Source organism: Aulonocara sp. 'chitande type north' Nkhata Bay, linkage group LG13, assembly GCF_057382095.1.
Source record: "Aulonocara sp. 'chitande type north' Nkhata Bay isolate Kocher_YH1m ecotype deep benthic linkage group LG13, A_spYH_male_GT1.1, whole genome shotgun sequence".
NCBI lineage: Eukaryota > Metazoa > Chordata > Actinopteri > Cichliformes > Cichlidae > Aulonocara > Aulonocara sp. 'chitande type north' Nkhata Bay.
Genome location: NC_141356.1, coordinates 13,084,544 through 13,098,003, shown reverse-complemented (window position 1 = coordinate 13,098,003; position 13,460 = coordinate 13,084,544). Strand labels below are relative to the sequence as shown.

Sequence of the window (13,460 nt, the reverse complement as noted above, 5' to 3'; positions counted from 1 at the left end):
GGTCTTTCCTCACAGCGTTCAGCGGTGTGTCAGAGCTGCCTGGGATTTTGGCATGTTCGTCAGCAGGAATACACTCAAACATGCACACAGGAGTGTCTGCTTCTGAGAGTTCACATTCAAATCCTTGCCAAAGCTGTTTTTTTCTGTTACAGTACACACGAGCAAACACATTCACAGCACTTTGCAGGGAGCTCCTGCAGATTGAGTTTATACATTAGACCATTTGCCGGTATTTTGATTTCACAGTTCAAGGGAATTTCGGTAAACGAAGCACTGATTTAATAGCAGATTTCATGTCAGCATGTGTGTGAAAAAGACTTTCAATTTATCATTAAATCTAAACTCAACCCCTTTTAAACACTGACCCAGTTGGAAATCGTCAAACATCATGTGTAATGCTTTTATTTTTGGCCTTCTCTTCACTATGGCAGTTCAGTTAAAGGCATCCGCCTGTCAGTGCACACATGGATTTCTACCTGTTACTGCTAAGCAACTCCAGGAGCAGCTGGGGGTTAATCTCCTTTCTTCAAGTGGATTCAAGCAGTAGTTGAGATGAGATTTTCCCAGACAAACCAGAAATAGGATCAGACAACCTTCCAACCACAAAGTCCACCTGTCTAACCTTTTGGCTAAACTCCTGCAAGACTTTCCTCCCTCCTTTTTCTCTATATGTGGTTGTTCTCTGTGAAGAAAAACATTACTTGGTTCCTCTTACCACAAATGATTTTATTAGAAACCAATCAGGGTTTGTTTTTTGCAACCTCATCAGCTCAGGGAGAGAGTTAGAGGCTATTGTTCTGGGACACCACAGTCTAAAATAGCTGGGAAAAAAACAGCCCAAGACTAATTCAGTGTTGCAGGATTTATCTCACATAAAAGCCTTTATAGAAAACTCTGCCAGCACTATTAAAAGTCTGACTGTAAGCTTCCAGTTGTTACAGCCAAGAAGCCCATTTTTAGAGGAAAATCTAACCTTTAAAACTGCAGCGTTTTATGAATGAAAGCTTGAAATGGTGTTTGGACAAAAAAAAGAAAAAACTTTAAAGCTAAACTCAAAATACAAGAGCAGCATGAAGAGGGAATTTGCTTCTTGAGTAAAGCAAGTTTCTTCAAAGGTGTTTTTTTCCTCTTTTTTCTTCTGATGAAACTCCGAGCACATATCCTTTTTCTGCTACATGACCTTCTGTAGTAATCATTTTGGAGACCCTGGAACTTCAGCACAGAGAGCTTTTTTTATCAATTTTTAATTCTCACTTTTCACACTTTCATCACACAACTATAAAGATCGGCGCTTTGGTAGTGATCAACAGTGAATATTTAAAGGTTCAGCCAGCAAATGGGGGTGGAGCCACATGACATAATCAGCATATACATGAAGTTAAAGATGATGAATGTGCTCAGAAAGACTGTTAGAAGCAAGAGAACGTGTCCTGGCTTTTTCACTTATGAGGTGAACAAGAGAGAGCAAGAAACATAGAAAGGTGTTTCTGGGCCAGAAGAGCAAGAGCTTGCTGCAAAGCAATACTGTACATGGATGTTCTGCTAGGACCAATGGATGAACTCGCTGCTAGTAAGCTGAAGTAGGCAAGTTTTAAGTTAAACTTTTCCCAAGTTCAAGACAAGTACTTAAAGCAATGGCAAATGAGAGTTGACTGACATATGAGCAGCTAGTAAATAAATAAACTCTAGGGTTACCAATTTAGCAACTAGAGCTGGAAATGAGCATTAGCAACACGCCAGCTGAAAGAAGCAAATTTAAAATGAGCCATGATCAAAACAGAGCTGTAAGAATCAATGTGCACTGCTAGCATAACATTACAGAGTAACATGCCAGCACACGTAACTGCAAAAATCTAATTAAACAGCACAAATACTCTTTTTAAATTAATTTAACTTCTTTTATCTTCCTCAGAAGCAGTTCCCTGTCTCACAGCCCTGACCAGAGAATGCGGGCAGCCCATTGGTCAGCTCCTCGCCGGACTCCACCCATACCCAAAGGAAGATTAAACCCAATTGGAGTTTCCAAGTATTCTGGCCCCGCCTACCAGCACCTTCAGGAAGTGGATTCATCTGAGAAGGAAGCAGAAGCACAAAGAGGGTAAGAATTTACTGAAGGTAGATACCTGCAAATGAAAAATGTTAATCCACATAAAAGAATAAATATATATATATATAGACACTACCAGTCAAACGTTTGAACACACCTTCACATTTAATGGTTTTTCTTTAATTTTATTACTAAAAGTTGGAGGTACATACTGAAGACATCAAATATATGCAAGATATATGGAGTTATGTAGCAAAGAAAAAAATGATAACTCCATATATGTTTTATAATTTATATTCTTCAAAGTAGCACTGGCCAGCTTTGGCCTTCTCTCAGTGAGCTTCATGATGATGTCACCTGAAATCGTTTCACATCACAGGTGTGCCTTGTCAGGGTTCATTTGTGGAAATTATTGCCTTCTAAATGGGGTTGGGACCAGCAGTTGTGTTGTCACAAGTCAGGTTGGTACACAGCTGACAGCCCTATTTGACAACTGTTATGGCAAGAGCCAATCAGCTAAGTAAAGAGAAACGACAGCAGTCCATCATTACTATAAGAACTGAACTAAACTACAGTAAATTCCCCAAGTGCAGTCACAAAAACCATCAAGCGCTATGACAAAACTGGCTCACACGAGGACGCCCCAGGAAAGGAAGACCAAGAGTCACCTCTGCTGCTGAAGATAAATTAATCCGAGTCACCAGCGTCAGAAATTACAGATAATGCCAAACAGAGATCCAGACACATCTCTACATCAACTGTTCAGAGGAAACTGCACAAATACAGCTTTATGGTCAGATAGCTGCAGGAAACCACTACTAAGGAAAAGTAACAAACAGAAGAGATTAGTCTGGGCCAAGAAACAGAAAGAATGGACATTAAACCAGTGGAAATCTGTGCTTTGGTCTGATGAGTCCAAATTTGAGATCTCTGATTCCACCCGCCATGTCTTTTCGCAGTGCAGAAAAGGTGAAGGGATAGTCTCTGCATGCATGGTTCCTACCGTGAAGCATGGAGGGGGAGGTGTGATCTTGTGGGGATGCTTTGCTGGTGACACTCTTGGGGATTTATTCAAAACTTGAAGACGCACTGAACCAGCATGGCTACCACAGCATCCTGCAGCAACATGCCATCCCATCCTGCTTAGTTGGACCATCGTTTATTCTTCAACAGGACAATGAAGGAGAGTGATGGAGTACTACACCAGAAGGCCTGGCCTGCACAGTCACCTGACCTAAACCCAGTGGAGATGGTTTGGGATGAGCAGAGTGAAGGCAAAAGGGCCAAGTGCTCAGCATCTCTGGAAAATCCTTGAAGCTCATCGAGAGAATGCCAAGAGTGTGCAAAGCAGTAATCAAAGCAAAGCGTGGCTTTTTTGAAGAATCTAAAATATAAAAGATGTTTTGAGTTAAACTGTGTTTAGTTTTCTCCAGACGATGCACAGTGCATTATGGCCAGACATTTCCACTTTAGTCCCATCTTTCCAAAGGACATTGTTCCACGAGTCTTGCGGTTAGTTCAGACACACATGTGCTGCTGTGTTCTTTAGAGAGAGGTTTCTCCTGTCAGCCCTTTAAAACAAGCATGTTCACTTGTCTTCTAATTGTACCGTCATGAACTGAGGCCTGTAGAGTATGACAGGTTTTAGGTGTAAGGATTGCTTCAAGATCGAGGATGGCTGGAGATTTTATTGACACCTCATTCTTGGGTTTGTTTGGAGGTTTTTTTTTAGATTTCTTTCATTCTGTATCTTCCAAATGCTGAGTCATTTCAATAAAAAAATCATTAACTGAAAAATGCAGCCGTGCTACAGACAGACAGTTTTCAAGAGCGAATATTTCAAAGTCAATTCTGTTTTTATATTTTTAAAAGCCAGCATTTTCTTTCTTTTTTGTACTTTTCTCCCCTTCATCCATTTTGTTTCCACTCTGCTGAGAAAAGATAAAAACGAGATCACATTATGTCGTGGTCTGCAGCAATGTGGCACAAGTTCAAGGGAAACATTTCACCTGGTCCGTGCTTTTAAGGACTAGATTCAGACTGGACATCTGCATCTTGTCGTACTCTGTCAGGTAAATCACAGATTTCAAATGTAACCCTCCTGTGTTACATGTCTCAGATGAAACTGTATGTGCTTAGCAGCCAGAGCGAATGATTAGCAGAAATTTATTCGGTGTGAAAGATGCCGTGCTCTGACCCATTTTTTTTGAGGGGGGAATCATGAGTCACTGCTTTACCCACCTGGACTGGCAAGCTTCACTTCAGGCATTCAGGTCCCAACAGTCCCAGCTCAGGATTAATCTCTGCATGACCTACATGCATACTAAAATAAAGAGGCAGAGGAGATGGACACAGCTGGACAAAAAGCTCTCACTCATATAACAGCGTATAAAAATTCAGTGATGTGCATTGGAGGTGAGCTCCCCCTGCTCCTGAAGCTTTATTTACACATCATTTGCATGAACATCGCTAAAGAGCGACTGTTGAGCTGCATAAGTGTGTCCTTAATCAAATGTCCCATTCAAATGGCTCTCGGGTCAACTCAAGTGTTTCCTGCAAATCCTAAAGTCCACCACCAGAAATGAAAATGTCAAACACGAATTTAACGGAATCAGTTACTTTTTTGTTAAATTAATGTAAATAATCATAGTTATTCTTATAGAATTCAGTTGTTTAATTGAAGGAATGCAGCAAACCCACCGTAATAACCACCAGAACTATTTCAGCTAGCTGTGGATTGATATACTGATGGCTAAAACAAGACAACTGACCCAGTTTGGTTAGGCTATGAAGTCTTTATTTTACAACCAGTTTTCCTTTATTGTGTTCAACATTTTCCGAACTTACAAGATGACTTTAAACAAATTGTACAGATCTGCTACATAACCAGAAACTTGTAACAGGATATTTTACAGAGAATTCAGCTTTATAAACAATATGCAAGGACCAAGATTTATAGTCCAGGTCTTAATAACCGAACACGTTTGAAGAGACTGTTGATGCATGCTAGAGAGCCATTGCATTTGCTGAAGTGCAATCTTAAACCATTTTTATTACCGTTTTTTAAAATTATCTACATTCTTCAACAACAACAGATAACACAGTAAGAGCTCTCAGCCTGGATATGGCTGTACTGGAATCCCCTTTAAAATTAACCATTACGTGCTCAGTCAGCAGATTAATCAGTGGCGTCCTAGATTTAAAGTGAAGTAACTGTCTGGTCAGAACAAAAGTGCCCACATGAGCTCAAGTGTTCTCTGATCACAAACCAATCAGCTCATATGTTAGCCCAAGGCTTCTGTGGTAGCTCTGGTAAGCCTGGTAAGGACTCTCTGATTGGGCCAAATAATTCCTCTTTTTAGCCCAAGCAGTCTGTGAGAAACAAACCCTGGCAAACCAGACTTGGATTGGTCCAAATTTCATCAGCTTCAAGTTTATCTTGGTTATCAAAGGGCTCCCACTGGTTGTGATGTGCATTCTGCTGGATCTACGTTTAAGCTTAAATTGAGTAAAGCATTAGTTTAGGCGGGCCAACATCAGAGTATGGGGCATAATATTTGAATGGGGAAGGAGGACCAGAAGAGGATGCTAGGGGATAAGGTGAGATAGAGCCAGAGGAGCTGAAAGAAGAAGAATCCGAGTGCATTTGCTGCACATATAGAAGATGCTGTAGCTCTCCCTTTCATATATATGTTAGTGTGTACAATAGTACTGGCAGGTTAAAGACAAAGCCCACATAATGTCTGAATCCACTGATACCGGCCAATCTACATTTGCCATTTATGTGTCTCCTACATGCTCTTTGCAGGCAGTTCATCACCTAAATCACACAAAGTACTTACTGTAGTGTCATGAGCAGTGTTGGTCAAGTTACTTGAAAAAAGTAATCAGTAACTAATTACTGATTACTTCCCCCCCAAAAGTAATCCCATTACTTTACTGATTACTTATTTTCAAAAGTAATCGGTTACTTAGTTACTGAGTTACTTTTTAAAAACACGATTTAAAACCTGAAGAGGTGATAAAGCGATAGATCTTTCAGCCCAATTCTACTTTTTCTGCATAATCCATCATACAAAATGTAATCAAATGGAAAAGTCTCTTTTTTTAACTTGTTTTATTAGTTTTAATCTTTTAACTTTATGCATCAAGCAAAAATTACATTATGTGCAACATTCTCTGACTGGAAGAAATTAGTTTAACATTTAAACCTATTTTCTGCACATTCCAGCACATAAATAAAATATTTTTTTGTTTTTACACTCAGTCTTTCAAATAGATGCAAGTAAAACACAGCAGAAAATAAATAAAGTCAAAGACTAGCGGTCCTTTTGCTCTATTTTCACCTGTAAAGCAGGAGTGGGGCAGGCGGAGGTTTACCCTGGTGCAGGTGAGCCGCAGCGGTCAGTGGAAGAGTCCGCGAGTTTCTCTGTGAGTTTCCCATTACGTGGTAGCGCACTCCTGCACTCGATATATTATCCATTGTTGATCTGCACACAGCTCTTGTCACGAATGTCACACTCGTTTACGTCACTGTCGTGAGACATTCTCGCAAAAAAATCACGGTTTGAGTAACGCAGTAACGCAGCGTTCCTACAGGAAAGTAACGGTAATCTAATTACCGTTTTTGCAATAGTAATCCCTTACTTTACTCGTTACTTGAAAAAAGTAATCGGATTACAGGAACTGCCCATCTCTGGTCATGAGGAAAGGATAACTGGGGAAATATCCTGGGTTGATTTTTTTGAAGTAGTCCAATGTTCATGTGCAGAAAAACAAACTAAGAGCTTACGTACCCTTTGGTGCTCAAACTTGGCTCAAGTCCTTCTGCCCTTGTCCAGAGAATATCCGTGCGCTCCACTGCACTGCATTCCAACTCCCTGTCATGGAAACGCACACTCATGCATGCTTTCACAGATGCTGCATGAAAATCCCACATAGTTCGGGTACGAACACGTGAGCAGGTTGTGCAAAATATACAGGAGGTCATGCTTACTCGCTTACTCAGTCTCACACTTAGTACTCACATGCTCAAACGCATGTATTCAGACTGAGTCACTGACCTGCACGCACTCGCTCACCTACTCGCTTACTCGCCACCTAATGTAAGATTTCACATAAGAGCAGGTGGACCGACAGACAGCAGCATCGCTCTCCCATAATACGGTTGTCTGGGTTGCCATGGAGACATTTGGCCATTGCTGCATAGAGTCTGAGTGAGATAGAGAGGCATAAGCTTCGGGATACAAGTAGTTTGTTTTTTTTAAATGCAGTAACCTTTAAGAAAACGGCAGCAAAGAAGTAAAAAGTCATGAAAGAGAAGACAACGTGACAGTTTGGAAATGTTTTAAAGAAAGGCTGCTCGTTTCTTTTCACACCTCTCTGGGAAACCTAGTGTTATCTCAACAAAATGGATGACGGAGAGAAGTTGCATGAATTTATTTGTTTTCTTTTTCTGTGGGACATGCTGGATTTCCCCTCCTCTCGATTTGTCGTATATGCACAACCTTCAATTAGAGAAAACACTGCTTTTTTAAGTCTTGATGAGTAGGCGTGCACACCTACCTGCAAATAAAATGCACGCATGCTCCTTCTTTGTACGTTTCTCAGTGTTGTAAGATGACTGCGTCGTTTAACAAAAGGGATCGTATTCTGAATTTATCAACAGAAACAAGGGATATATTAAGAAATGATCTGTAGGGCAATAGATTAATGAAAATGACTGTTAACACTTGTACATGTAATGAGCTCCCATTAAAGATAAAAGGCTGGTCACTTATCTCACCTCACTTGCACACAATCTCTCTGTAATTCCCCCGTAGCTGCTGCCGCTTCGCTCCGGGGTCTATATTTGAACTGTGCTTCATAGACTTTTGCAATCTGATTGTGTTTCAGCCCATCAAAAGAGAGATTTGTCTGTGAATGTTATCTTGGGAATTAGCACCCTCACATCATCCTCTCTTATCGCTTGCAGGATCCTCTCTGTGGGCCCACTAAACCTCCGCTGTCGTTTTCGGAGAGGTTTTCATGTCTCGGAAAAACACTGCGGAGATAAAACAAGGATGCGATTTCCTTTGAGTCTGAAAAGGCACCTTCTCCACCCACCGCTATTTTTGCACACTTTGATGGAGAGCAGAAGCGTGTGTGATGAGGGTATCATAACGAAGAGGGACCCCAAGTTTAATCTGAACATGGCAATAAAGGCTTGGCTTGGCAAAGGATTATGAATTATTACACAAAGATAATGAAGCTCTGCTCTTGATTACAGCTGAATTTAAACACTGATAATGCTGAGGGGAATGGTCAGTCCTGGAAAGAGGACGAAAGCGTTTATGTTCAAGAAAGACAGAATAACAAGACCCAAGTGCCTATACTGTTGCACAAAAAATCTGACTTCTCCACACTTTTATTCATTTTCCATACAGACGCTCGCCATAATTGACACAAAGAAAGTAGAGGCTAAAGTTACAATGGAGATAAAAGTGTGGAATAACAGTAGTGGTTTAATAAGCAGTTATTGCCTTTATTGAGCTGATACAGGCAGGTTAGTGCCCGCTTTCTGCATAAGCGAGATTTTTATGTCTATATAAAGAAGACAAACAAATCCTCTGATTGCAAAAAGATTGCGTACAAGTCTGTGAGAAAATGACCCTACTTCTTACTCGATTTGTGGTGTCAGTAAATATTTTGCTAACATGTTTATGCTCTCAGTTATTACACCCAAGTATTAGCTTTTACAGCAGGATGTTTTGCCTTGTAATGTATAGAGTTATTTACCAACTATAGCAGGTATGTGCATTAGCATATGGACAGGGTGACAGCCAAAGTGTCAAACTTACACCTTCAAAGACGTCCAACATTCTCTGGTGCTTAGATCCATCTTTTTGCACCTTATTGCTGACTAAATATTAGTTAGGTTTCATTTTTTCACCATGTAACTGTAAGCTAGCAATCGGTTTCTACTTCAAAGTTCATGATTTCCACCCAGTGCCAGCATTTACAAACATATAAGGGTGTAAGTCATGTTTGTGGACTGATCTCTGTGAGTTCTGTGCCAGAGCTTCAGTTAGCAATCACAGGTGAATCACAAATCACAATTATCACAAATAATCATGATTTTATTTTAATATCTTCAATCATAAGCCTTTCCTAACTATTACCAAGAGTTGTATCAGCCCAATATCAACTTTGTCTTTGCAGCAACCAAATTTTGGGGCACTCCAAACGACAGTGGTATCTCCGTCTTCCTTTCCCTCTCTTCCAAAAACGTCTCACGCATCTATAACCTTGCATCGAACCTGCTTCACATGAATATGAAAATGCAATGAGCCTTTTATATGTCTGTGTATTAGCAAATGTTCATCAGTATTGCTGTTGGAGCAGTGCAACAGGATAAGTGACAGCAGTGCATCTTTGCATCAAGCCAGACTTGAAAATGACACAAATACTGATGGTTTCGGTCTCTTTTGGCAGTCAGCTTTCACACCCCAAAGTTAAAACTGTTCTGTATTCTCACTGTGAGGAAGGTAAAAGCAGTGGCTCCTGTTACGTTGCTGTCTCACCGCACCTTTTACTTTGAATGCTCTGACAACAAATAAATAAATAACACTCCAGACAGCAGTGTTTTTTACTCCGTGAGCCGATCTCTGCCTGTAACCTGGTTTCTTGTGTTCATGTAAATGCCGCCACTGATTGTGAAAGAGTAGCGGGCACACAATGAAAGGTATAATTTGGCTAGGCTGAGCACGAGGACAAACAAGCTAAGGCTAACGGGAACAGACAGACTAAATCAGTAGAGCACAGAAATGGAAATGGACTGAAATACTGATTTACCCAGCAGCGCCATTTGAACATACAGTACTATACACGGGATGTTGACAGGTAAAGCAGCACAAGTCAGATTTGTGAAAACATTCAAATCTGAGGGGTGAGGAAGGAGAAGCAGGCACTGAGTATTATGGTGCTGATTTAAAAACGTGAGTGCTGTTTTGCACTTTATGTGCACAAAAGCTTTTCAAAGTGAACGATCTTGACCGAAAACCACTTTCTGCTTTTTTTAAGGAGGAAAAATTAGCACACATGATGTGACTGCCTCAGTTGTCCTTGAGAAAAGCTCGCCACCTTAAACACACACTCTCCGACACAAACACAGTCATTAAAATCAATAATTAAAAAATGAACTCTCTGTTACCTCCTTACTTATGTAAAGGAGTTGAGGGTTTTTTTGAGTGCGTGTGTGCAGACTTGGATATAAAGAGATGAAAGAAAAATGTCAGACTCATCATCTTCCCCCTCCGCATCCGTGGTTAGCCTGTGAGATGGCAGAGGGCGGAGAGCTGCGCCTGTGTGTATTCTGTCAGGGCTTCAACGTGGGAGTTTGAAAAAGCGATTGAGTTGAAAACACACCCGAGACACGATGACTTCTCCAAGTGAAGTGTGGAAGTTTTTATCCAGCTGAATAACCTTCACTCCTTTCCTTTTCCTTTTTTGTCTCTGTCTTGTTTGTCTTCATTCCCCAGTGTCCAAGTGCAGGGAGAGAACCAGTGTGATGACACCTTCCTACATATGCAAGCTCCTGCGATGCAGGCATTGTCGCCATCGCCTTGGAGCGGCTGCGTGGAGGTACGCGCACATCTGTGTCCTCCATCTGAACCCAATCCCACCACTCGCAGCCTGAGAAGGCCGGGACGCCGTCAAAGCCACTCCCCACCTCCCCCGTTCCGCTCCTGCTCTATTCCCATCATTCCATCTGTGCAGTGTCACCATGACAATGAGGTGTCTTGCATGCAAACCACCCCAGCGACCACAACGATGTCAGTCACCTGTGGGGCCATGCCTTGCAAGGAGGAGAAGAATGAAATGGCAGCGCACGCCCCGTTGTTTTCATCTTCCTGCTCGTCTGCCATTGGACGGCAGCAGGATGAGGTGGCCCTGCTGCTCGAAGAGGCACAGGAGCAACTCAGGGCGTTGGCGCTGGCTCACAGGAAGCAGGAGGGGGGCGGAGTCTTCACCGGCACCTCAACGGTTGCACTGGTGGAAGCCAGAGAAACTGTTTGCTTCCTGAACGTTAACGGAGGAAGTGCCGGGGCGCTGAGCTGTAACGGACCCACGCAGACCCAGCTACTCAGCCCCAGCCTATCACACAGAGACCTGGGCCAAACCGGCCAATGAGAGGGCACGATTTAGGACATTCACTTACTGTTTTACACTGTTTGACAGACTCTGGTGTTCTGCATCTGTGGGATGAGCATGAAAATGCTGAATTAAAAAACAAAAAAGAAAAATGTAATATCATGGATAATCCGAAATGTGCTGATGATATGCATACTGTATGTACACGAGCATACAAACACTTCTCGAGTGGCCGCCTTTACACCGACTGACAGTATGGAAAAAGAAAAAAAAAATATTCACATGCATTTATTTACCAAACAAGAGAAACACTTCTACTTAGACAAAAAGAAACCAAATAGTCTGTCAGATCCATGGTGTTTTTAATTGTAAAAAGAATATATAAATATATATATATAAATATATATGGATATAAATATATGGAATTCAAAAGTGACCAAGTAAAGTTGAAGAACACAGGAATGATGTAACTATTTTTGTTTGTTTTTTTCGTTCTCTTGGTTTTGTATTCTCACATTTTGGTTCTGGCTCGATGAAGAACTCCATTAATGTCCCGCCGCACGTCCGCGAGTCGTGAATCGGATTCTGCGAGCCTGCGCGGAATCAAAAACGACCAACGAGAAAAAGGAGCCACCACACCAATTTCACCCCCCTTTGCCTTTTGAAAAACTGTTACCCAGCCAAGAATTACAACGCAGCCGTCTGTGGTAATCAAAAACACTTTGAGGATTTACGACGCAAAACAAAAACTCCCCAGCTTTGTGTGTGCGCGTGTGTGTGTCTGTGCTGGGAAGCCACGAGGGACGAGACAAGGAAAAACTAGGGTTTCATTTGGAGCCACTCGGATTTGGGAGGGCAGATTGTGGAGATACTGACTCCAGTTTGGCCAGTGTTGGAAACCAGTCTAGATTATTTTTGTTTTTATTACAAATTATATTTTCACACTCATATGCACACACGCTCGCCTGTGAATTATTATTTGGTTGCTTGAACGAATGAACAGAAGGACTGAGAAGGACAGTGGGCTACGGGGCTCTACGGGAGTGGATGTTTGTTTTGTTTTCCATTTTTTTGGTTATTAATGAACAATGCTGCTTTCTGGGGCTGATGGGAGGGACAACCACATGGTTTTGGTATTGAAACAAGAAATAAATGTCTCTATGTTGTATCCTATGAATTGGAAGCTTTTGAATCTCTGTATGAAGTTACAGCCAAATGTCTCTGGTGTCACAAAGTATAAAAACAATGGTTGCAATTCTGGTAAAGACTTTTCCAAAATAACTGTTGTTTTGATTGATTGCTTGAAAGACAGCAACCTGCCCGTAGATGCATGCTGGATAACATCACTCTGAGGGTTTACACTGGCAGTGTTACTTTTGACCTTTTCACAACTTCACCAGCTTGAAGACATCTGGGATCAGCATTCATGAAGCACTTTATTTTGTGGAGCTCCTGGTTTTCTGTGCACTGAATACCAAAATGTTTTAAAATGCAGTGCCGTTTCCTGGCTGTAGATGGACAGCTACAGCCATTTTTATAAATTAAGCCAACAACCCTCAGAAAAATGTTCACCACTGTGGGAAAGCACAGGAATTTGTTTTTCAGGCGGAGAAAAGCGCCATGTGGATGGGAATGTGTCGGGATTCATTCAAATTCGTGTGACACAACTGCAAACTTATATAAAACCTACCAAAATGAAATAGAATCGAAAATTTAATATCAAACCCATTTTAAATAAAGTATATCAGACTCAGGAATAAATGCAACTTAATTATTAAAGTGAACTAAATCTTGAACTTTGCACAGAAGAAGTAAGATACACATCTTCTTCTTCAACGTGGCTTTAAAGCCATCAGAATCTCTAAAACAAGGAAATGATGACCTGCTTTTAGAGTTTTGCTAGTCTAACTGTAGTACATATGAACCAACCATGACCTGTAATCTATTACTTTGTGTTTCCAGACACAGATTCTCATGTGTATGAATCACACTGACATATTTCCCACATTCTAAAAAGGGGGGGGGGAATCCACATTTGGTGGTTTTGTTGTTGGTGGAAATCATTTTGCAGTTTGCAGCAGAGACTCCAGTTTAACAGTTCAAGTCACACACTTCAAAGATTTTCACACATCGTTTGTGTTTCTTTTTTATTGTGTTATTAATTCAAACTGCATTAGGGAGTAAGATGTAGCTGTTTTAAAACTACTGGGTTAGGTCTACTTAAAACTACAATAACTCCAATTCTTTTCAAGCACTGTTTTTTGGTTGCCATGGTGATGCA

General features: G+C 41.2%; 1 protein-coding gene across 2 annotated transcripts in view; it reads left to right on the top strand.

Annotated features, from left to right (window-relative positions):
* The window catches only part of nrg3a (neuregulin 3a), a 350,331-nt gene extending 337,155 nt beyond the window's left edge, over nucleotides 1–13,176 (top strand). The window contains exons 8-9 of one of the 2 annotated variants that reach the window (XM_086258784.1): nucleotides 1,916–2,098; nucleotides 10,567–13,176. In XM_086258784.1, the coding sequence (XP_086114910.1) occupies nucleotides 1,916–2,098; nucleotides 10,567–11,218 (835 nt within the window). In that variant the 3' untranslated portion in view covers nucleotides 11,219–13,176. Of the gene's footprint in view, nucleotides 1–1,912; nucleotides 2,099–10,566 lie in introns of both variants that reach the window. The other variant, XM_086258783.1, reaches the window with a different exon arrangement.
* The last annotated feature ends 284 nt before the right edge of the window (nucleotides 13,177–13,460 follow it).